Source organism: Cydia fagiglandana, chromosome 10, assembly GCF_963556715.1.
Source record: "Cydia fagiglandana chromosome 10, ilCydFagi1.1, whole genome shotgun sequence".
NCBI lineage: Eukaryota > Metazoa > Arthropoda > Insecta > Lepidoptera > Tortricidae > Cydia > Cydia fagiglandana.
In genome coordinates this window covers 357,492-382,308 of record NC_085941.1, presented here as the reverse complement: position 1 = coordinate 382,308, position 24,817 = coordinate 357,492, and the positions used below count along the sequence as shown (strand labels likewise).

At 38.2% G+C, this 24,817-nt stretch overlaps 2 protein-coding genes across 2 annotated transcripts; one reads left to right on the top strand and one right to left on the bottom strand.

Moving 5' to 3' along the window:
• Nucleotides 1–6,401: 6,401 nt before the first annotated feature.
• LOC134668301 (putative nuclease HARBI1) lies at nucleotides 6,402–8,846 on the bottom strand. The gene is made up of 7 exons (XM_063525784.1): nucleotides 8,557–8,846; nucleotides 8,189–8,399; nucleotides 7,794–7,924; nucleotides 7,513–7,711; nucleotides 7,256–7,400; nucleotides 6,916–7,162; nucleotides 6,402–6,829 (listed from the first exon to the last, which is right to left on the bottom strand). The coding sequence occupies exons 2-7, from the start codon at nucleotides 8,396–8,398 to the stop codon at nucleotides 6,694–6,696; spliced, it is 1,068 nt and encodes a 355-aa protein (XP_063381854.1). The 5' UTR covers nucleotide 8,399; nucleotides 8,557–8,846; the 3' UTR covers nucleotides 6,402–6,693.
• A 13,953-nt stretch (nucleotides 8,847–22,799) lies between these two features.
• On the top strand, nucleotides 22,800–24,455 carry LOC134668370 (homeobox protein SIX6-like). Its single transcript, XM_063525850.1, has one exon. The coding sequence runs from the start codon at nucleotides 22,914–22,916 to the stop codon at nucleotides 23,727–23,729; it is 816 nt and encodes a 271-aa protein (XP_063381920.1). The 5' UTR covers nucleotides 22,800–22,913; the 3' UTR covers nucleotides 23,730–24,455.
• Nucleotides 24,456–24,817: the final 362 nt, after the last annotated feature.

The window sequence follows — 24,817 nt, the reverse complement described above, 5'->3', positions numbered from 1 at the left end:
ATTTAATTCGAATCCATATATATGTTACTGTAAAAGCCCGAAGTACGGCGAAACCTAGGATTTACCGGTAAATCCTAGTTTTTACCGGTAAATCCTAGGTTCTGCCGTACTTCGGGCTTTTACAGTGACATATAGATTAGGGAGTTTCATTTTTCCAAATTTTCGATTTTAATCTGCCTTTGCTCGAATTCTTTTTCTAACTGATAAAAAAATATTATACGTTAAAAAAAATTAAAACCGGTCTACATTTAGAGGTTGCACAACATCAACAAAGATTTTTCAAATAACCAACGACTCTACATCGGAGGGTAGAAAATGGTTTAAGCGGCTACCATCAAAGCGGAGAGTAGTGTGATACTGAACCTTCTACATATAAATAAATTTTAAAATTAGTAGTAAACTTGGATTTTGGTTACTCGATAAATGTTCTAATTAAGATTTTTCAGTTTTTCCGCCTGTTTCCAAAGGATTATCGTGTTTTAGAGGCAAAATTCAGTTTTCTCGTTCGATTTTAGTATCAGTTTATTATATTTTGTCATTTTAGAACATAGTTCATTTTCACGCAATGTATGGGGTTCTCACTCTACCTTTTCAACTTGTTCAACCTCTAAACGTTATTCGATTATTTTGAAAATTGTAATAGATAGTTTTTAGTGTGGGGAGACTCCATTGGTGAGCAAAGTCAGGAAAAATATTACAACTTCTTTTTCTCCATACAAAAGTGAATCACCCTAATATAGATCCATAATTGTTATTAGTTACAACAAATATTATTTATGTTATGTTATTGTGTTATGTTATTTTGTCTCTTTCTAACAAACACAAATGCCAAAATGAACGGCTGATTAGATGATTATACTATATATGAATACATTGTGAAGATTTTTTTTAAACCCGTAGATTTGAAGGTATCCGATTCTTTAGATTTAGGGAGCATTCCATAAATTGTCTACCGTTTGTCCCGTACAAACGCGAATTTGCAGGTATAAGAGTTTGCTTTCCTATGACAAATGGTCAAAAATATGCACAGAAATATAATCGCCCGCTTTAAATGCCGAAAAAAATTCGCAACACAGGAAATAAAATGCGTTTGTACGGGACAGCCCGTGGAATGCTCCTTAAGGCTCCTCTTCACGTTGGGCCAACGCCAACGAGGGACGCCTTTATGCGTTAGAGGGAGCAAGTGATATTGCTAATGAGATAGCATGGCTGCGTCCCTCGTTGGCTTTGGCGTTGGCCCAACGTGAAGAGGAGCCTTTAGGCATATTACAATGCATTTATGAATGAAAAAACCTACCATCGTTCCCAACCTATACCACGGTTTGGAACATAACTACACCGGCGCAAGAAACTAGGCGGGACTTATTTTTAGGGTTCCGTACCCAGAGGGTAAAAACGGGACTCTATTACTAAGACTCCACTGTCCGTCCGTCCGTCCGTCTGTCTGTCTCATGAACCGTGATAGCTAGACAGTTGAAATTTTCACTGATGATTTATTTCAACAAATACTAGAATAGAATACTATTAGAATAGAATAGAAAAATATTTATTCAGGCAACACATCATTCCATTAAAAAATGCATAACAAAAAAATAACATAAAATGTGAAACAAGAAGTATACAAAACACAAAGAGACATATCAAAGATAAAGATCTGAGGCTGAAATGGTCTCCACTCAGTAAGCACTAAAAACTTAGCTAAACAACAAATACTAAAAACAGAATAATATAGAGGCGCGTACAATTTAAGTATAGTTTTACTTTGCATATATATACCCTTGATGTAAGGTTTTAGATAATGTAGCTGAAATGAAAGTTTTCCTTAAGAAAAATACTGTATAATTAATCGCTCTCGGCGTTCGTTTGCTACGCGCATAAGCGCCGCAGCGTCATCAAAATTTTGGCCGTAGTTATCTTCGTCTTCGATTGGCTCTGCTACCTCTTCCCTCAACTCGACCCTGCAAAATAATCGTAGTAAATATATTATAGGTACGTACGAGATTTTCAACCTACAAATAGCTATAGGTACTGCACGGTTAGCACATGATTACCCGCGGGATAACTCGCGCCGCGAGACACAGCAGTCGCCTGTCACAAATTTATAGCTCTATCTGTCAATTTCTCGATTTTGGTAGCATGAGTTCGCACATCGAGAAAAGAGTTCCACGAGAGAAAGCCATCCCGCGCGCGACTTAGCCGGGGTGGCCATTTACACATGGAACAAACTTTTTTTTTGTTGCAACACTGAATCGGTACAAAAATAATTGGAAAAAGCGTGAATAGTCAGCCTTAAAAACGGACGTCACTAGCCACGATAACTTTGTCCCGTTCTCGCAGTATTAAGATTAAGAGATAGCCAATTTTTTTTTTAAAGTTGGAAATGTCAGTGTCAAATTTTAAACAGGCACTTTTAAAAGTTTTAGAGCAACGGGGAAATTTAAACTTACTTTTATTCAAATCTTCCGTGAACAATGGCGAGTTCGACTAGCAAGAAGCGAAAAGTGTAAGTCTAATCTCAAACTTAATATTTTAGTCGTAATAGTGTTCTACCCATCGTTTTATTTTAAAGAGAATTTCTTATTTTCACAATATTAGACCTTCATTGAATTTTATGAATGCTGTTTTAGAGTTCGGAGCACGAATGTTCAAATAAAAGGGTTGGTGGACTACATGGCCGCCAACCCGCTATTCGCCGTAGGTGAATACACCAGCCCACTCGGCGCCCAAAGTATGGACGCTGAGTGGGCCAAACTCCAGGCGCTATTGACAGAACTGGGCCCTCAAAAAAGTGTGGAGCAATGGAAGCACGTAAGTACTAAATACAAAAATAGTTTTCCTTTCGTTTTTTATATCAAGTTCATTATATCATTTTGTATCAATATATCAAGAATCAGAGTTATAGCCAAATAACAATATTTATGTATTGTCTTTTTATAGACATGGCGTGATCTCAAAAAAAAGGCTCGAGATGAAGCAGCTCGAGCCCGGATGGCAAGAGCCAAAACAGGAAACGCTGCGTTGGTTCCTGAACCCTCCGCACTCTCCCAACAAATATTGGGCATTATTGGCCGGGAGTGTGCTGTGGGGCTCTCGGTGGAGGGAGAAACCGGTGTAGGCGAGCAAAATGTAAGTACATTTTTACACACTTTTATTTAACTTATATTATTTGTATTTAAGTAAGTTAAGGGCCATTCTAAGTTAAGAGGTAATCGCTTATATGAAAAAGTGGCACTTCATAAATGTTGATCTAATTATACAATATTTTAATTGAAACAACTCTTTTATGTATATTTGTAAGCTGACCAGTCATTGTTTTAATTTTTTACCATTTTAGAATGGTATTGAAACTCAGTGAAAGTAGGTATTTATTGTAAATGAAGTATTTATATAAACTATAGTAAATATACAAATAAAATTAAGTATTTCTATAAATAATTTTGAAATAAGGGGAGATACCACTTTTATAAAACAACATTGTCAAGTAAAGATGTCAATGACCAAAATGACTGACGATCGGAACAAAAAGATGACTGTTGTTAGTGTTGGATCAAATGCATTGCTATTGGGATTAAATCACAATAATTAAAATCTTAAACACAATATTTTTACATTTACATAGGTAAAGGCCAGGGTAGGAGACATAGAATTTGGGGGACAAAGTTTGACATAAATAATTTATAAATATATAAATTATTTATGTCAAACTCATAATAAAAAGAAAAATATAAAGGATTTTTCTTAATAACATTACAATCAATATTTGTTTTAATCTATGAAGTGTACCAAATTTAACGGATTTATGGGAATTACATCTGGATATAATTAATGATTTATTGTTGTAAAAAGGGACAGGCGGGGAGAGACTTTTTGCATGTTTGAGGTGCAATTGTGACAAAACTGAATTAATTAATTAGTTGAGATTGACTGTCTATAGAGGAAATGCAATCTTTTAAGGGAAATTACCATAATTTATTTAAAATGGTTAAATAAAGTATGGATATGTATCGTGGACACTATTAATACCTCTTAACTTAGAATGACCCTTAAGTAGGTATAATAAAAATATGAATATGTATTAAATGCTTAAACCATAATTACCTATTACCTAAGCTTAAGTTATTTATTTCATTCATAATGAGTTACCATCTCTACTATTATTATTTACAGATGGAGACTCTCATGGCTAGTCCTCAACTCCCATGCACCGAGTCTTCACCGAGACCCAGCGGTTCAGGGACCCAGGCGCAGGCGGCCACCCAGGGCACCCCGCCGCGCGCGAAGAGACGGCGCCGGCCGGCCCGCGCGCTGGATGCTGCGACCAAGCCCACCTCGCAGTTTGTAGCCGGCCAAAAGCAGCAGACGCTACACCTGAAGGTAGGCTTTGTGCACCGTGTGCAACTTATTTAGTTATTATTGAGAAGAAGTAGAAGAACAAAGAAGAAATTAAATTTATTCAGGACGCTTACACCATACAACACTTTTATTAGTGTAAAACATAAACGTCACTGAAAAGGTCTCCCCTCAGCTTGATGTCAAGTTATCTTTCACGTATCTTGACGCTGTCTTTGAATCTTATTAAAATTAAAGTTAGCCTTAAGGCATGTAAAAATCCCTAGCCAGAATTGTAAAAACAGAATCCTTAAGAGTTTCATCACGTCTGTCTATCTGTTAGTTGCTTAAACAGTATAGGTATTGTTTTTAGAAATCTATTATATGAAAGCCATTTATTTGGTTAATATTATGAAATTTGTTTCAGGAGCTGGTCACAGAACAACGAATAAAAAATATATTGCTGAAAAGGCAGTTAAAAAGAAACCGGCGGACGCCCTTCGAAAATTTAAATTTTTAATTTAGTTTTCAATTACTTATTTATTTAATTCGAATCCATATATATGTTACTGTAAAAGCCCGAAGTACGGCGAAACCTAGGATTTACCGGTAAATCCTAGTTTTTACCGGTAAATCCTAGGTTCTGCCGTACTTCGGGCTTTTACAGTGACATATAGATTAGGGAGTTTCATTTTTCCAAATTTTCGATTTTAATCTGCCTTTGCTCGAATTCTTTTTCTAACTGATAAAAAAATATTATACGTTAAAAAAAATTAAAACCGGTCTACATTTAGAGGTTGCACAACATCAACAAAGATTTTTCAAATAACCAACGACTCTACATCGGAGGGTAGAAAATGGTTTAAGCGGCTACCATCAAAGCGGAGAGTAGTGTGATACTGAACCTTCTACATATAAATAAATTTTAAAATTAGTAGTAAACTTGGATTTTGGTTACTCGATAAATGTTCTAATTAAGATTTTTCAGTTTTTCCGCCTGTTTCCAAAGGATTATCGTGTTTTAGAGGCAAAATTCAGTTTTCTCGTTCGATTTTAGTATCAGTTTATTATATTTTGTCATTTTAGAACATAGTTCATTTTCACGCAATGTATGGGGTTCTCACTCTACCTTTTCAACTTGTTCAACCTCTAAACGTTATTCGATTATTTTGAAAATTGTAATAGATAGTTTTTAGTGTGGGGAGACTCCATTGGTGAGCAAAGTCAGGAAAAATATTACAACTTCTTTTTCTCCATACAAAAGTGAATCACCCTAATATAGATCCATAATTGTTATTAGTTACAACAAATATTATTTATGTTATGTTATTGTGTTATGTTATTTTGTCTCTTTCTAACAAACACAAATGCCAAAATGAACGGCTGATTAGATGATTATACTATATATGAATACATTGTGAAGATTTTTTTTAAACCCGTAGATTTGAAGGTATCCGATTCTTTAGATTTAGGGAGCATTCCATAAATTGTCTACCGTTTGTCCCGTACAAACGCGAATTTGCAGGTATAAGAGTTTGCTTTCCTATGACAAATGGTCAAAAATATGCACAGAAATATAATCGCCCGCTTTAAATGCCGAAAAAAATTCGCAACACAGGAAATAAAATGCGTTTGTACGGGACAGCCCGTGGAATGCTCCTTAAGGCTCCTCTTCACGTTGGGCCAACGCCAACGAGGGACGCCTTTATGCGTTAGAGGGAGCAAGTGATATTGCTAATGAGATAGCATGGCTGCGTCCCTCGTTGGCTTTGGCGTTGGCCCAACGTGAAGAGGAGCCTTTAGGCATATTACAATGCATTTATGAATGAAAAAACCTACCATCGTTCCCAACCTATACCACGGTTTGGAACATAACTACACCGGCGCAAGAAACTAGGCGGGACTTATTTTTAGGGTTCCGTACCCAGAGGGTAAAAACGGGACTCTATTACTAAGACTCCACTGTCCGTCCGTCCGTCCGTCTGTCTGTCTCATGAACCGTGATAGCTAGACAGTTGAAATTTTCACTGATGATTTATTTCAACAAATACTAGAATAGAATACTATTAGAATAGAATAGAAAAATATTTATTCAGGCAACACATCATTCCATTAAAAAATGCATAACAAAAAAATAACATAAAATGTGAAACAAGAAGTATACAAAACACAAAGAGACATATCAAAGATAAAGATCTGAGGCTGAAATGGTCTCCACTCAGTAAGCACTAAAAACTTAGCTAAACAACAAATACTAAAAACAGAATAATATAGAGGCGCGTACAATTTAAGTATAGTTTTACTTTGCATAGATATACCCTTGATGTAAGGTTTTAGATAATGTAGCTGAAATGAAAGTTTTCCTTAAGAAAAATACTGTATAATTAATCGCTCTCGGCGTTCGTTTGCTACGCGCATAAGCGCCGCAGCGTCATCAAAATTTTGGCCGTAGTTATCTTCGTCTTCGATTGGCTCTGCTACCTCTTCCCTCAACTCGACCCTGCAAAATAATCGTAGTAAATATATTATAGGTACGTACGAGATTTTCAACCTACAAATAGCTATAGGTACTGATAAAAATATTACCCAAAGTACTTCATGATGTTATACACGGTGCAGCACGCATAAATCAGGCTGCAGGATTTTTCTGGCGTGTAGTGGAGGCGCCTGTCCAACCCCAAGCATCTCAAAGAACCCTTGAGGTAGCCGTTGGTGCGCTCCACTACGTTCCGGGCCTGGCAGTGCCAGCGCGTGTAGCGGTCCTGTGGCGAGTGTGGGTCGGCGTGCAACACCGGCGTCATCAGCCAGGGCTCTAATGGGTAGCCGGAATCTCCTGTAGTTATACATATCAAATAAATATTGTAATGCAATTCAACTTGTATTTAAGTTAATAAAGAAATAATTGTAATTAAATTATAAATCATACCCAAAAGAAAATAACGCCCTATGCGCTGTTCGTGTAGGCGGCGCATTTCGTCTCTAATAACTGATTGGCGGTATATATATGTGTCATGCACTCGGCCGGGGAATTGCGCATTAACATTTAATATTTTGCAATCCACGTCTGCTACCTGAGGAAGGTACGAAATTTTTTGATGTTAGATTCAGAACTTTCCAAAGCGTAGGTACCAACTACAATAGTTTAGGTATTTATTTTATTTGGTTAAAGATGACTTGACTCACCAACTGCACATTTAGGGTGTGAATTCCTTTTCTATTTATGAATTGCACGCCATGTGGCCGCGGCGGTGGAAATATGGCCACATGCGTGCAATCCACTGCCCCCAGTACATCCGGGACTCCGAATTGTTCCCGGAATCCGGCGGACACATTTTGCCTTCCAGCCTCGGTGCCAGGGAAAACAATCCACCGATTTTTCAATCTACAAATAAATTGCATACAGTTAAGTACTTATATAAAAATCTATTTTGTTCAACTTAAGCAGTGTTCAAGTTACTACTCACTGTCGGTTGATCGCATCCACGACCCTGCCCAGATATTTGGACATGGTTGTCTGAGCCATGCAAAGGTTGTGGTCTTGGCCCACACCCCTCTGGTAGCTCCCGGCAGCCATGAACATCACAGATGATAAAACCTGCACAAATTATTTATTTATTTACTGCTTTTAGACATGATCTTCAAATTAAACTACCTATTGGGTATTGCCGTCTTTCTTTAATTATTCTTTTTTTATTAGTAAGTACATAATTGTAGATTTTAATAGACGGTTATTTTACATTTCTGTATCTCCATTTACAAATTTAATGTAGGGCGACGTTAGGTGCACCTAATAAGTTTGACATCATAGTAAGCTATACCTACATCAAAATTGGAGTAAAAAAAGGTAATGGAATCATACCTGGACATGGACGGGGATGCTGTGAGCGGCGGTCTCTCCCAATGTCCCTTCGAGCTGCCGAATCAGGTACAGGCCCATATCCTTATTTATTCTGTATAAATGCTGAAATTCCTGATCCGGCAACTCGAAGGGGTTGTTAGCGTCCCGCAACCTCCTCCGCTGAAGTTTCCTTTGCCGGATCTCTTCATTGATTAAAAGAAAAAAGGCCATTCTGAAAAATACAAAGAAATACAATTTTGTTGAATTCATAACATTTATAACGCAATGGTATGTAACGAATTCACAATATAACGAACAATATAACGATTCATAATAATATTAAATGCAATACCTAGTGTGTAATTAATAAGAAAACACGGAAAACTTACTTTTTGTTTGAGTCGAGAGCGTCTCGCTAGCTTAATGTCTCGAAGACAGTTTCTCTCATTTTGACGTTGAAACGCGGGATATTTTGTCGCCCAAAGTGCATTTGTGCTACGAGTTTCGAGAGTATCCCGCGTGGAACTGTCAAGCGACAAAATTTTGTCGCTTTGACATATGTCCGCGGGAGAGCGGGTTGTCGCGCGGATCTTATGCTACCGATTCGCGAGAGAGCTCTATGTCGCGGCGTTTTCTCGCCTGTCGACTGTCGCGCCCATCATGTGCTAACCGTGCAGTCTCCACAAACAGCACCCGTTCACGAGTATGACGCGTATCTCAGCCATCGCCTCCCTCAACCTTCATTCGGGAAAGTGGCGACCCGATCAACAACGCCACCGTAAGCAAAGACTTTTAAGCGAGCATGACATGTTCAAGCTACCGGCCTATATTAATATTAAAATAGTACTTCACCTTTTTTATAGCTATAATGGTATCTTTTATAAGTATAATCGTTAAGTCCGTATCTCTAGGACTTTCTTCTTTTCATGGTCATGTTAGGGCCAGCCCGGAGGGTAGTCGCCTGCTATATCTTGCGCTAAACCGTGACTATCGTGTCTGCAAGCTTTGGATTAAGTAGTGTAATGGCGCGTGCGTTTGGTGTGCCTCCATATTGATACCCACAGCCGTCTATTCATATGGGATGCCGCTGTAGGCGCTTGCATTCGTATTTATCGTCCGTTGAACCGTGTCGTGTCGTGTGTGTCCGTGGAAACTCGGATTAAGCTGTGAAATGGCGCGTGCGGTGCGTTAGCGTTTGGTGAGCATTAATGCACTCGGCTCATCTGTGCTATCTGTTTACTTTGCGGTTTTAGACGAGATTCATTTGCACATGCATTACGAGTGCTTCGTGTAAGCTGGGAGGAAATTATGCGAAGGAAATAATGCTCGGAGAATTACTGCTACGATACAATTGCCAATAAAAAACATACCTAAAAATAACCATTGGTATACCTAAATTGGACTTGAATAGGCGGCTGGGTGGTTTGCCTCTGCTATGTGGTAGACAGGGTGTACTTTCGTTTGGGCCAAATACGTTACGCCAAATTTCACTTCCCAACAAACTTATCGCAATAGTTTCATTTCCCAAAGGAACCTTTAGCAAAGTTACACTTCGCATATAATTTATTTGGTCAAATTATCATTTGGCATGATGTTACTTTGTCAAATGTTATTAAGACAAAAACTTATTTAGCAAACGTTTTTTATAGTCTAATATTATATACCAAAAAGATGTTTAATCAAAATTGTCACTTCGCAAATTTGACAAATAGGCATCTCTATTTAAATTTGTACTTTTTGTTATGTCAATATAGGTACGTTAAATTCTAAGTAATTTGGGTGGGTTGGGTTAGGTTTGAACTGCGATCCTCACAAAACGGAACCGCTATCAGAAAAGTGGGTTAGGTTAGGTTAGAACTGTGACCCTCACAGAATCGAAATGCTATTAGAAAAGTGGGTTAGGTTAGGTTAGAACTGCGATCCTTACAGAAACGAAATACTATGTACTAGAAAAAGGTCTTCGAAGTGGATTAATTAATTTAATAGATGTAAAAAAATTGCATGACATTTTAAACTAAAATGTGGTTTAAATGTTGGTTATTTATTATTTTTGGGTTACAATGATTACTTTGGTGTTATTTGCTTTAATTATTGAATAGCAAGATGTAACAAATTTAGTTATCATTTTACATTAAAATGGAGTTTTAATTTTAGTAAGAATGTTTTTTTTGACGTTACATTTTACTATATATATGTAATGATCAGTTAAATACCAGACAAATAAAATTCTGCAGCCTCCTCTCTATTGGTATGTAAATTGTATGCCCAATAGTTTGGGACATGTAAGTTATGCTTAATGATACATTTGACTAAATAGTATTTGGTAAAATGAAACTTGTCCAAGTAATTATTTGCTAAACAATAACTTGCCAAAAAAGACTATTGCTAACTGAAAATTTGCGATAAGTTGTTTTGCCAAACATTTTTTTGGGAAATGATAATTTGGGAAACATAGTTTGGGATGTGATACTTTGGGAAACGTTTTTGGCCCATTCGTTAGTAAACCGGTAGACAGACGCACTGACGCGCAGACGGGCAGCGTTAAGTTCATTGGTACAATGAGAATTGTAAATATTCAAGAATAGACAACTGCCTTAAACAATTCTAAATTTAGATACCTGTCTAAGGTCGGCACGGGTTTCTATGAACTGAATTAACGTTGAATGTGGCGGCAGCATAGCAGAGGTACTATAAAAAACTGACTTCCAAACTTTTCATATTAAGAACTTTTTCGTGAGGACACAGAACCCACAGAACCAACATTTTGAGCAGCTAACATTTTTTTCACCACACCAGCTCGGAAAGGCTTACTTTGCACTTCGAAAACTAATAGCAAAGTTGCATTTTATTCACATGTGAGGCAAAGTAATCAAATGCAAATTTTAAGTTGTTTTCTTATGTTTGCTGGTAGAATTTACTTTTAAATTATGATTTTGGGTGATAAATATTTAATAACATTAATTTGGTTTGATTTTATTTTATATTTTACATTTAATATTTGCTTCGGGTTGGTGTGGTGAAAATTTTTGTGTTTCACTCGGGGGCCAATTTTGTTTAACCCTCGTAACGCTCAAGATTCCATTTTCGAACCACTCGCTACGCTCGTGGTTCAATTTTGGAATCTTTCGCTTGCTCGGGTATCAATATTAGCACGAGCGGTTAAACAACAACTTTGCCCCCTTGTAAAACAAATAACTATTTTGTAATCGGTAATAAGAACATTTAACTAGCTAAAGTCCTGCAATTACTAACAGTTTAAATTGAATCTAATTTGGCCCGTATTGCAACAATATTAAAGTTCAGTTATTTAATTTGCTGGTATGGTTAGGACCAAGCTATTAGACCGAACCTCTGTTTTCCGCACGCATTACTTAAACCAACAACTAATTTAAATACTGTCAAGGGCCACGTTTGAAGAGCCGTATTACCGAAGGAATAACGATTGTCGACTTTAGTTTAAATACTGTCAATACAAGGGCTACGTTTGAAGAGACGTATTACCGAAGGAATGAACGATTGTCGGCATAATAACCAATTTGCGCACGAGACAGACCGACGGCGTGTGATTACTTTATGGGTCTGCGGTCGAGCGCTTTGGATATTTTTTTCTTGTTAACCTAATTCGCTCAGTTTAGGACATGGAATGAGTACGACATACCTACAGCCTACAGGGCAATTCGCGTTTTAGTTATTCTTTCTGTTTCCGATATGAACTGCTCAGTAGAGTCAGTGTCAAAAGTGACGTTTTTGGTTGAAGAAATAACAGATCAGTATCATATCGAAACCAGATCGTATAACTAAAATTCGAATTGGCCTGTAAGCAATATATGTACTTAGGTACCTAGGAACCTATTCAGTTTGCAGTGAGACTACTAAATCTAGGACGTGCAATCAAGAACATTTTCAATTGATTGTCGGGCGTTCTCGTACGAATTGTGACTGCTGATATTCATGTTTTCTTGGCTTTACCAGTGAATACTGGGATACCTCTCATTATGCGTAAGTATATTGAGCATGTTGCTCGTTTAGTTGCCGTGAATCTGATCGTAAAAGGGCCGTGAATCACTCTGTAGTTTGTGGTGGCGGTGCGGTCGCGGGCAGCTAACTAGCCGATACGGGTAACGTTGTGAGTTGTGAGTGATGAGTGTTGTGGACTTGCTGTGGTGATCACTACCTACTAGTATAGGCTATGTACTTTCGTCCAGGATACTGCTGACAGGCAATTCGTAATCTTTATTGCCATGACATTCGTATTGTTAAGAAATTTAACTGTAGGGATTCTGAAATTTCTGAACGTGTTATTCGTAGCTACTTGCTGGCAGGTAGGCCGGCTGGTTCACAGGGAACAGGCATAGAAATGCTATATGCTAAACTATTCCTGTTTATTTTTTGACTGCTGGACAATCTCTAATAATCTGCTCAATAAAACTGGTTGCCCACTAAAAATTCCTCAAATATTTACACTGAATTGTTGTCCTCTAAAACGGGCATGACATAAAGTACCTATGCAGGCGGAGCCGCGGGCAGAAGCAAGCTTGGAATAAAGCAGGCAGTAAAACAAGCAGCGTCGTAAACGTCCGAATGGATACTTATCTTCGCTTTCTAGATACCTAGCGAATGGCTGCCAGATAGGAAGAGTGTCAATGTATGTAGCTTGGATGCTATTCATAAAGATAAAAATTACACTGTAATAGTTGAAAGTTGAACTAGTAAAACTGAGCCAAGATGATAATGGTAAATGGTACATCAACAACAATTTAAACGCCCAACGAAATAAAATAAAACCACAACCGAATACAGAACCTGTAGCGGGATGGCAAAGGCCGGATTGGCGTCTTCCATCAACGAATGCCACTTGGCTAGGCCTATGGTTACCTTCAATATCGAAAATCTCGAAGTTTTGCATCTCATTCGTTCGAATACCTAATGTAAGAGCTGTAGAAATGCTGCTAGACGATCTTTAATTAATAATTATCGAAGATCATCGTGCGCCCGTGCGGGGTCGGTACGGTGAAAATTTGATGTTGTGATCCGTCTACTCTGTACCACCTTTGACGTGACAAACTTCGTAATGAACGTCATATTTACCTGCATAAAAATGTGAAATTTATGGTGGCACTTTCTACTTTTTCATTGCATATTATTTATCACTAAAATTTTAAAAAAATTCGACTCTTCACACTCACCAAAAATTTAATAAAGATTGACAGACACGTTTTAGTGTAAATGTAAAATGCCTGCTGCAATATAAACCTGCAACATAAAATCATAGCTTAATTAGGTATAATGAGTGTAGGAGTAGGGATCAAATATGACTAGTTGTAACTCTCAAACAAGCAGGCATCAGATTATGAATAACGCTTTCCGTACTATCAGAGGCTATTCGTTTCGTGGCTCGTGACTGCATGCGCATGCGCATCGCCAGACAGTTTTGCGAGGACAAAGGCTATTTCGTCTGCAGTCTAATGCATAAGCGACCCCGTTTCACGAGACTGCCTAAAATACTTGGGTTGAGTCGTTTATCCTCCTGAATCCCCCTTGTTATAATTGCAGTTTTGAATTTGGAATCTTCTTATATTCCACTTTAATTCAAAATTCCATTTGGATTTAATCCTTTATAAAGGTCTCAGGGGCTCAGGAGGATAGAATTTGACATGTATAATAATCCAATTTTATTATGGAATAATATTAACATTAATAAATTGCTCTGATAATTAGATTAAGATTAATTACGATTCATAAGAGCTTGTTGCTAGGCCTACATGAATAAAGTATATTTTGATTTTGATTTTGATTTTGAATCTTTTGTAAAAGGCTTTCTTCTATTAAGTACACTATGACATAAGTATGTAGGTGGTAGGTATCGTAGCGTTTTAAAGTAATTTTGAGTTTCCTCTCGAATTGCTGTGCAACTTGAGGTTCGATATACATATCTAATCACTCGGTGTCTTATCACAATTTCTACCGACGGCAGTAGACGTGCAAGTTGAGGGAAGTTTCCAAAAAGTTCCCGAAAATTTTCCAAGTGGAAATTTTGCGATATTGGTAAATTATCGACGGTACATCAGTATCAGTTAGTTTACTTGCACATAGGGTATAAGCCAGTCAAATCTGCTACTTTATAATGTCATAACGATTGTTGTGAAGATCGTATGACGATAACGTCAGTTAAATTCACCTCATGATGAGTTTTCGTTGACTTTATAAGATGAAAATTACAAAAACACTTTTATTTTTTAAAGAGAATCCCTAAATTTTAATTCATAACTGTTGTGGAATAATATAAATGAGAAAACAACACGATTAAGATATTCTCCCAACGTTTATCCCTCGGGTAGACCCGCGTAAGAGCGGAAGGTAGAATGTCCCTTTGTGGGAGTCCATCAGGGCCACAATGGCGCGTTACTGCCCACCGACTCATCTTACAGTCCTATAACAATCACACATTATCTGCCCTTAAGCTAAAGCCGTAAATGTTCGTGTTTTAGGGCCTGAAGGCTCGTAATATAGCTTAACAAAAATTATGAAATAATACTGTAAATATATGCGGCATGAGTCACCGAATTTCTCCGATGTTAAATTTTTTTTTGTTATGCCTAAGTCATACTCGTATTCTAGGTGACCATTAGCAAGAACCCTAGAAAGCTCATTATAGGCACCTAATGATTGTCTGCGATTCGTAGACCACCTTATAGCGCAATATCTAGAAAAGATCAGCCAAGGAAATTGCAAATTATGGAGCAAATGCAACTATTGTAAAAGTGAGTCAGTTAAAGTGAACCATGGGTGAATTCTCCTTAGGTGTCATCAATACAAGTGGCTTGATACAGTAATTTCTTGGATTATAAAAGTATGTAGTTGCAAATTGAATTTAGCCCCATATTTGCAATTACCCTGGCTGTTGCTACGGATCTATGAGTATGAATACACATGTTAGTTTTTACTAGCCCATCGCCATGTTGAAATTCTAGGTTAACAGGTTTAAAGGTCGCATCTAGCAAAAGAAGACACATCTTATGGCATAAATATATTACGGCAATTAGGTATAGTTATGAACTGTAAACGTGACACAGTAATTGATGTAAAAACGGCTTTGGAACATCTAGTAGTAAATAGCATTGAAATAATAGTTTTAGTACTCACTGATCATGTATTTATTATTAATTTACTTACAATACAATACAATACAATACTCTTTATTGCACACCTCACATACACGTAGTTTACAATAAATGGACAATAACATAAACAAAGACAATAGAGGTAACAACAGGCGGTCTTATCGCTTACTTTAATTTGTGTTAGTAAATAACAATAGATTTAACAATTTCTTTCAGTTTTGAACTGATTTTGATACGACTTTGACGATTGTTCACGATGATTAGTGTAGGTATGCGAAATAAAGAGAAAGTCGTGCTTAACCTTTTAACCATTTGACATTCCTTTCTAGTCATTCGATTTCGAACCGTAATTCTTATAGTAGAGATGCGTTTTTGTTTTGAAGTATGACGGCAAGTAGGTATGTTGTCGTTACGGACTGAAGTGTTAAGAGGCGCGCTAATCATCAAACTCGTATCAAAACCAGTTCAAGCTTATTGAAAAAATCTGAGTAGTTCTGTAGATTAGGTTCAACCAAAAGTATGTATAGTTATAAAAAACTAGACTCTTTTTGTTGTTTTTTCTGTACTGAAATCATTCAAATTAATATCGTGACTTCTATTAACTTTTATATGTAGGTAATGAATAAATAAATCATTTATTTTTCGTGATAAACTTGTTTTACATACAAAAGTAACAATGATAAGGTTAGAACATGCATAATTACCTAATGACGTGATTATGTTTGTATAAATTAAAATTATCCAAATAGTTAGGTAATAAAAAAGCCAAAATCATTTAACTCACTCGGTTTTATAAATAATAACATTAAGGCCTATACTTATATTTATTTACACACTTACCGCAATGGGTAGTAGACTATATGTATTATATTAAATACCAATGTATTTAATTATTAAGTCTGATATTATTCCCCAAGTGAACAATGCATTTTTGTTAGCCAAATGTTATGAAAAGTCATATCCTCACTTGCATTGCCAACAGACGGTCATCCGCAACGGAACGCATCCAAACTTTGATGTCGAATTGAAATGTGGTAATTTTCTATGCGATTACGCCGCGGCCTAACTAACCGTGCCCGAAGGGTTAACCGTTAACCCTGTGATCACTTGCTAGTTTCATTTTTGCTATTCTTGTCGGTCAGCCGAGCGTCTGCCGGCATGCAATCGACAACGCTTAATGGGAAGAGGGGAGGCCTATTGATTTTACGACATTTTGATTATATTCTCTGTTTGGGTTATTCAATAAAAGTTAACTCCGGTTAAATAAACTGTGTTACAACTAGGGTTTTTATTAGCTAGTGATTGTGACTTCATCTGCGTGGAATGACAGACGATTGATAATAGGTAGGTCCCTATCCATTTTCATTCCCGATCATCGACTACCAAGTTCCATCTAAATCGTTTTCTGACATAGTAACCGGCAGCATATGAGCATATCTGATTGACAAAATCTGGACCGAACAAATCATTAATTGGTGTGTGTGTAACTGTAGCGAACTGTGTAAAAATTGTGTGTATTAATTGGTGTGTGTGTAATGTGTGTGTGTGTGTGTGTGTGTGTGTGTGTGTGTGTGTGTGTCTGTGTGAGCTGTGTATTTTCTTCTGTAGGAAGTAGGTATCCACCTGCGTTGCAGATTACAAACTATTGTATTATCCTGTTAAACAAATATATCTACCATGAAGCAACTTAATTTAAGCAAAATAAAGCTTAGAAACGGAACTCAATTATTTAGCCGTGTCCAATATCGCATATTCTTTCGAAGCATAACCCTTCACAAATCAGTCTCGCTAAGCGATGTGTCAAGCCGCGCACCGATACCTCGCGCCCGTAAACTGACCTTATGACGGATGACGCATTGTGTGAGCCACCATGCTCAAATACCCCTTTAAAAACACCTCTCAGAGAGATGAAGTGTTAAACCGCTTGTGTTAAAGTGCTATTTTGAACAGGGGAACAGTGAACCGACGGCAATACGAGAGATACTATGTTGCGACACAGTAGCCTCACAGATTTTACTTTCAAATTTACAAATGCAAAATAGCATATTGTATTCCGTGCGGCCATCGAGTTTTATTATTTCGAAGTTACTCAACGTGTTAGCTATTGCGTTTTCGGAAGACGTTCCGAGCAAATTGCCTTCGCGAATAGGCCTTTGTGGGACAGCTAAGTGATGAGGCTAGGGTTGCTTATAAATTCGGAAATAAATCATAGTAATGGGGTAGCACAATGCTCGGCAATCTCGAGATGACGTGCTTGGTAGACCACACCCACTGAAGATTTTATATCATCCAAACAAAGATAGCTGAAAGGGGGTCCCCCCTTATCGACCAGGGAGGTGGGTGGGGGGAGGGAGATATCACACCGGGTGCGATACTGCCGCCACTTGCTCTATGTGAGCTTATGTACTGTTATGTAGAAGTTTGGAGTACTCGCTGTGATTTCATTTGAATGTTACTGGAACTGGGTTGGTTCGTTAGCTGTCTTAATGTAATCGGACTAGCAGTGTAGGCTTTATTGTAACAATTTTGGTGACTATAAGAATAAATGATCAAATTCCGTACCTATGTCACTGGCAGCTTGAAAGTAGAATTTATTTTCTTAGAAATAAAGAAAGAAAGATACAAAATACATTTATTTACGTCATCATAGTTACAAAACCAGTTAAATTAAAAACAAGACATATATGTAGGTACCTATAGGTCAGATGGACGTTAATCTTAGTGTTATCTGGCAATAGCAAAATATCCACATCGACAGGGTACCTATTTACGAATCATTTGAAATAATTGTATGTGGTTTTACTTGAATCTGACCGGAAAATTGGATATACCTAACAGTTGTTTAGTAAGTAGTAGTAAATTATTTTTGAAGGTAAAGCGCCAAAAGAATATTTCTAAAAGGATACATGCTTGTACTACTCCATAATAATAAGTATTTATTTATTTCTACTCGGCAGCTGTGGCACAAGTTGTGAGAGCAAAACAGTAGAGATGGGTTTTATTTACGGGCTACTTTGAAAAGTATTGCTTACATATCCTAATGGTATCGAAAAATACAAGTAAGTATATATTATCAAATAGCCCTCTCACGTAGGTAATTCTGTCTGTACATATAATATAATCTATAAAATAATAAAATACTATCTACTCTACCTACCTACTTACGCCATCGATTTTTCTAAGTACTTATGTAGAATACCTATTCAAAATTTGTCCGTTAAGTAGATTCCAAGCTCTCAGTTTTAAGTACAAAGTAGGTATGCAGGTGGAAACTTGGCAATAAGGCTCGGCGCGACTTTCCCCTCAGGAAATGTTATATTTAATGCTTCGCGAAAGAAAATGGGAAAATTTAGAAGGGTGCTAAAATAAACAGGAGATTTGCGGCGGGAGATGCAGCGTGAAAATATTGCAGATATGTATATACCTACACATAAGTAGGTACTTAGAAACGGCTATGTGTCTAGGTTGTAGGTGCACACAATAGTACCTTCACATTACTGGTATAATACACAAAACAAATTAATTTTAACTTAAACATGATCCTTTTGAGCCGGATAATTAGTTTAGCCAAAATAAATTGGTCTGGTCGATTTTATTAAAATTGAGGTTCTTCGCTTAGATAGGTATATACCATGAAATAAAATTAGAAACTGATTAACTATTTAGTTAAGGTATTTAATTAACTTACCAACAAACACTGCTACTTAATTGGACACTTAGAACACTTGCTACTGGTATACAAACCCCGATTGAACACCCCGACAGTATCACCTAATCCACGGCCCCGCTAAGCCTGCCTTGTTGTGATATGTAAAACCACTCGCCGGGCTTAAGTTAACAACTTGCGGAATTAATTCCAACTCGTAAGTGGATTCCGTTCCGGCCTAATCAAATCGGAGTCGCGGCAAAAATGCAAATGGCGCGGGGGAGCATTACGTGAACCTATTACATAAATGTGTTACGTGAATCAAAATTTTATTTAAGTGTATGAAGCTCTACAATTAGCTTTACACAATAATATAAAAAAAATATTTTTAACGTAATTATTTTCGCTTAGCGTATTTTACACAATAATATAAAAAAAACAATTATTTATTTTTAAAGTGCTTATTTTCGCTTAGCGTATATTTACTAGTTACCAAAAGTGACATTTCTAAATAAATTAATATGATAATAAACTCACAAAAAACGTAAATTAAATGAACATTTTACGTCACCGCCACTCCGCAAACACCTCAGGTGGTGGTTGCCGTAGCTACCTTAGGTTTATGTAACCTATTAATTCTATTTTTTAATTTATTAAAATGTTCTTCTGCTTCTGTTTTCATCTTTGACAGGATTTAATATCTATTTGATGTAATCTCTTCTAAAAATTCTGAAACATTTAGATATGTATTAGTAAAAAATATACATATATAGTATACCTATATTATTTTAATTTATTTATAAATAATACAAAGCGAAATAAAAATAAATATGTAATTCGAACCGAATAAATTAAGCACACCCAAGTCTCACAATCTTTTATTACCTACTCGAAGCCTACATCAGAAATATGCAACAGACATACCCACATAATATAAAATAAGTAGGTAGAAAAACACAAGGCAGTCAAAATTAAAGTACTTAGACTTTAATTTTAGGTACTTATACCTAGGTACCTATCGTCTGTCTTGTCTTCGTTTCAAAACGGTATCGCGTTGAGCCGTTTAGGCAGCAGCCTACTTGTTTATACCCCAGTTATACGGCCTGGGAGGGGGGTGGGGTGGGGGTGTGGTTTGCCGTTCAATAACTTAATACTGTGGAAAGGCTTTCACGCTGAAATCTCGCTGCGAACGGTCTTGGGGGTTTTGATACTTTTATTGTGATTGCTTTTTTAGGTAATCAGAGATTGGGTTTTTGTTACTTGAAAATGTTGGGATGTAAAAAGAGTTTTTTTACGTTTAACACTGAAAACAAATACTTATAAAAAACATAATAAGATTTTTTAAATAAAATTATTTGTACACTCTGGATACACAGAATTATGTATTTAGGCACTTTAAATGGAACTGAAAATTCAAAAGGGATTAATTAAATCAATTTATATTTGTATGAAATAATCTAAACCCACCAAAAACACTCTGTAAAAAACTAGCCAAGTCTCGATGGAGCTGCTTGTTTATCTCTAAAAAGTAATGAAATCTAGACAAAGTCGTGCCAAGTCTAAGGTTCCTTACTGCGATTTCTTTATTATTATAGTTAATGTTGTGTGACTTGGCCGTTGAAGGGTACACAAGGGTACAAAACCAGGTGCTCCATGACACCATTGCACCAATCTGTCGCCAGAACCGCTACCCATTGACGATGGAAAATTGCCACTTGGAAAACGTTGATTCAATAACCAGTCAATTGTAGGCTTGATAAAGCTGCGTATTTCAATAATACTTATGTATGGGCGAGCCTGAAACAAACACTTCTTTTTGGTGCAATGGCAGATTGGTGCAATGGTGTCATGGAGCACCTGGTTTTGTACCCTTGTGTACCCTTCAACGGCCAAGTCACACAACATTAACTATAATAATAAAGAAATCGCAGTAAGGAACCTTAGACTTGGCACGACTTTGTCTAGATTTCATTACTTTTTAGAGATAAACAAGCAGCTCCATCGAGACTTGGCTAGTTTTTTACAGAATGTTTTTGGTGGGATTTCACTTCTTTTTGTAGAAACCCCCTGGCACTGATTAAAATAACCGACTTGGTTTCACATTACATCTCAAAACTTTTTTGTAGTTAAAGCGTTGCGAGACTTGCACCTTTTTACATGTAATGTTTTTGATGGGATCTCATCTCTTTTTGTAGGCAGTCCTTCTTTTCGGGTACTCATACCCATACTATGTATACACATATCATAACTAAACATATCTTCATTCATACTCACATCGTACATCGTAGTGTACCTTTACTTTACCTACTATTTGTAGGAACTGCAACAGTAACTTTGTAATATCATATATTTATATGGGATTACAAACTTACTTATGCAGTTCTTAGATCTTTAAAACGTGACTGATATTGCAATATTTTTAGGTTTTCCCTTTATGTGGCCATTAAACCCTAACTCTGTACCAAATTTCAGCTCTCTGAGTTTATGGGAAGTACTAGTTCTATTCTGATGATCATGAGTGAGTTTCATAAATGCGAAACTTTGCTTTCGCTTAACTTCGTAACTAAATGACCTACAGACCTGAAATTTTGGATTTTAAGTATGTGATCATAGCTTACTGGATGACCAAAATTTCTGCGTTCTGGCCTTATCCAGAGGTTCTCAAATAGGGGCCTGAAAATGCGGCGAAATGGTTCCAGTAACGGATGGTACGGCAGTGTTTGCTTCGCGCTCGACTTGGCGGGGGCACTGCCGTGCCCCCCGATCTGAAGACCTATGATTAGGATTAACTTCAAATGTCAATATTACTCGTTTAGCAATATTTAAATGCTTATGCAAGTTATTGGTGGGAATCATTGTAGGTATGCACTTAATAGTTGCATCAGTGGTTTATTGGCCATAAAATAACCGTTCGCTCAACCTTACCTACTCTTACGAGTCTTACGTACGTAGGTAATGGCTATTGGCTACATAACAACATACATTTAGCAAAGTTAGTTCTCAAAATATTTAGTTTCTTACTTAAATAGGTTTGTTGGTATATTTGTTTGTAAATGTGATAGGTGTAAAAAACGTATCCCTAGGTTTGACATCATTATTGAAAGTCATAATGTGACGATTGTTAGCTTATCATTAGTCATAATTCTGAAACAGTTAATTTTTCAGGATTTTCGTAAGGTTATGCTATAAATAGGTTAGGTTAGGTTTGTTTTATGGCAATCCTGAAATGTAACGCGTTTCTGAGAAAAAACTAATTATGACTAACGAAAATGCGGACAAACAAAACATTATGACTTGCAACTTTATGGAAAGCAATAGAGACCCGTAAAAAAATAAGTAGGTATACAATCTTAACGCAATGCCGGTATCTGCCGGTGTTAATGACAAATAAATGAGTAAGTAACTGTTAAAAAAACGTTAGAATTTAGATACTAAGTATTAACAATAAATGTAAACAACGCATATGTTATATTTAGTAGCCATGTTGTAATGATGATCGCCATCAAATCGCTGTTAACGGAATGCGGTGCGTGATGAACGGTGTTTCTAATTCGCGTTGTGTTGTGTGTAGCCTGTGATCACGGTTAAATAGCGAATATCGACCGGCGCGCAAACACCGGCTCGTAATCCACCCGGATGAATATATGGAGGCTATTAATTGCAGGTTTGCAAGTAATCGATCGAGGTGCGAGGTGGGATCGCGGCGTGTCGGCCACGGGAGGGGGGAGGAGGGGGGAGGTGTGCGTGACGGATCATGGCGGCGCGGGGGGCCGCGCCCCGCCGCCCTCGTTAAACGCGCCCGCCGGATACACGGCGGCGGTTGAAAGCTATCCGGCCCCCGAGCGGGCGGACCCCGGGATTGGCCGCCGCCGAGCGCGCGCCGTAACCGATAGCCAATCGCGCGCCGCGCGCTCGCCCGCCCTCCGCCGGGGCGCGCTGCGGGCTCACAACGCGCGCGACGCCGCGCACACTCGCACCGATGCGCGGCTCCTGGGACGAGTCCACGACGGCGGCGCTGCACGCGCGCATCCTGGAGGCGCACCGCGGGCCCGCGGCGGCCGACCGCGCCGCCGAGCCCGCCGGCTGCGCCGACCCTCCGCTGCCGCTCAGCGTGGAGCTGGCGGCGCCCACGCCGCTGCTGCCGCTGCCCACGTTATCCTTCAGCGCGGCGCAGGTCGCCACCGTCTGTGAAACGCTTGAAGAATCTGGAGATGTCGAACGACTGGCGCGATTTCTCTGGTCCCTGCCGGTCGCACATCCGAATGTCGCCGAGTTGGAGCGCTGCGAGGCCGTGCTGCGCGCGCGCGCCGTCGTCGCCTTCCACGCCGGCCGCCACCGGGAACTCTACTCCATACTAGAACGGCATCGCTTCCAGCGCTCGAGCCACGCCAAACTACAAGCTCTATGGCTGGAAGCGCACTATCAAGAAGCCGAGAGGCTGCGAGGGCGCCCGCTCGGGCCCGTAGACAAATACAGAGTCCGCAAGAAGTTTCCTCTTCCACGAACCATATGGGACGGAGAACAGAAGACGCATTGTTTTAAAGAGAGGACGAGGTCGCTTCTACGAGAGTGGTACCTCCAAGACCCGTACCCAAATCCAACAAAAAAGCGGGAGTTAGCTGCGGCGACGGGGTTGACGCCGACGCAGGTGGGCAATTGGTTCAAGAACCGGCGGCAGCGGGATCGCGCCGCCGCCGCCAAAAACCGCTCGGCGCTGCTCGGCCGCGGGTTCGCGTCCTCCTCCACCTACGACGAGGACTCCGCCGACTCGGAGATCAACGTCGACGAGGAGTAATAGACTGATAGTGTTAACACGTGATTTCGTACGACGATTTTATAAAGACTCAACGCAATATGGACGAGATAATTATATTAGTTAGATTCACAGAGTCCGTGATCTATGTGACGTTAAGGCAATGTAAACCAGTTTATTAGGGTCTCATTCTGTCGTTGAAAGTGTAAAGAGAGTGCTTGCGGTTAAATCGACTCTGCGTATCAGGTATGTACCTATTATTTTTAGTAAATTGAATTGCGCCTCTTTGAGAAAGTGTCAGAATTAGTAGATTAATTATTAATCACGCACAATATATGAAACGTCACGTTGTGCTCTCGTGAGGTTAACAGGGTTAATTTAATTATATTTTCGAGTGTTGTACTCATTATCCTTCTAAAAGGCTAAGTATTTATTTATTTTCCTGCGGGCACTGTCGAATAGGAAAGACTCTCTTATTAACGCCTTTGCAGAAGCATTTACTTACCTAAAATATTTATATGTATCTTTTACCAATAAATATAGATTTTATTTATCGTAACAGCTTTTAGTTGTATGTTATAGTTATTACGAAGGATGTAGATATGATTTAGACTAATATTAACGCCTGAAGTCAGATTGACGAGTACCTGAGCGCGCATCATATCACTCAATCTAATTCATTAGTTCAATTTAAATGTTAATACATTTTGTGATCTTTACATTACTTTGCTAGTTGGGCTGAAAAGTCCAGTTTAGAAGTGCTGTAAGAAGTTAAAGTGATTTATAAAAACGTAAAGTTAATTCTTTTTACGAATAAGAGGAAACAATAAATAAGATTTTTTCAAATACATATATTTAATCCAAAAAAAAAGGAATAAACAAAATATAAGGTGCCTACTTCATCGAAACATTGTCAATAGGTACCTAAGATTTAACTGCCCATAAAATAAATTCATCACTGACATAGGTAAGTTAAGGACATAACCAGTAAAATGTACTCCCTTCAAATAATAATTGATGGTCGTTGTTACAAGCTAGTCCACCCGTGCCGTCGGCCGCCCGCCGCCCGCCGCCGCCGCCGTCTAATAAAATAATTCATTCGTTACGGTTGCTTAGTGTTGGTCGGTACT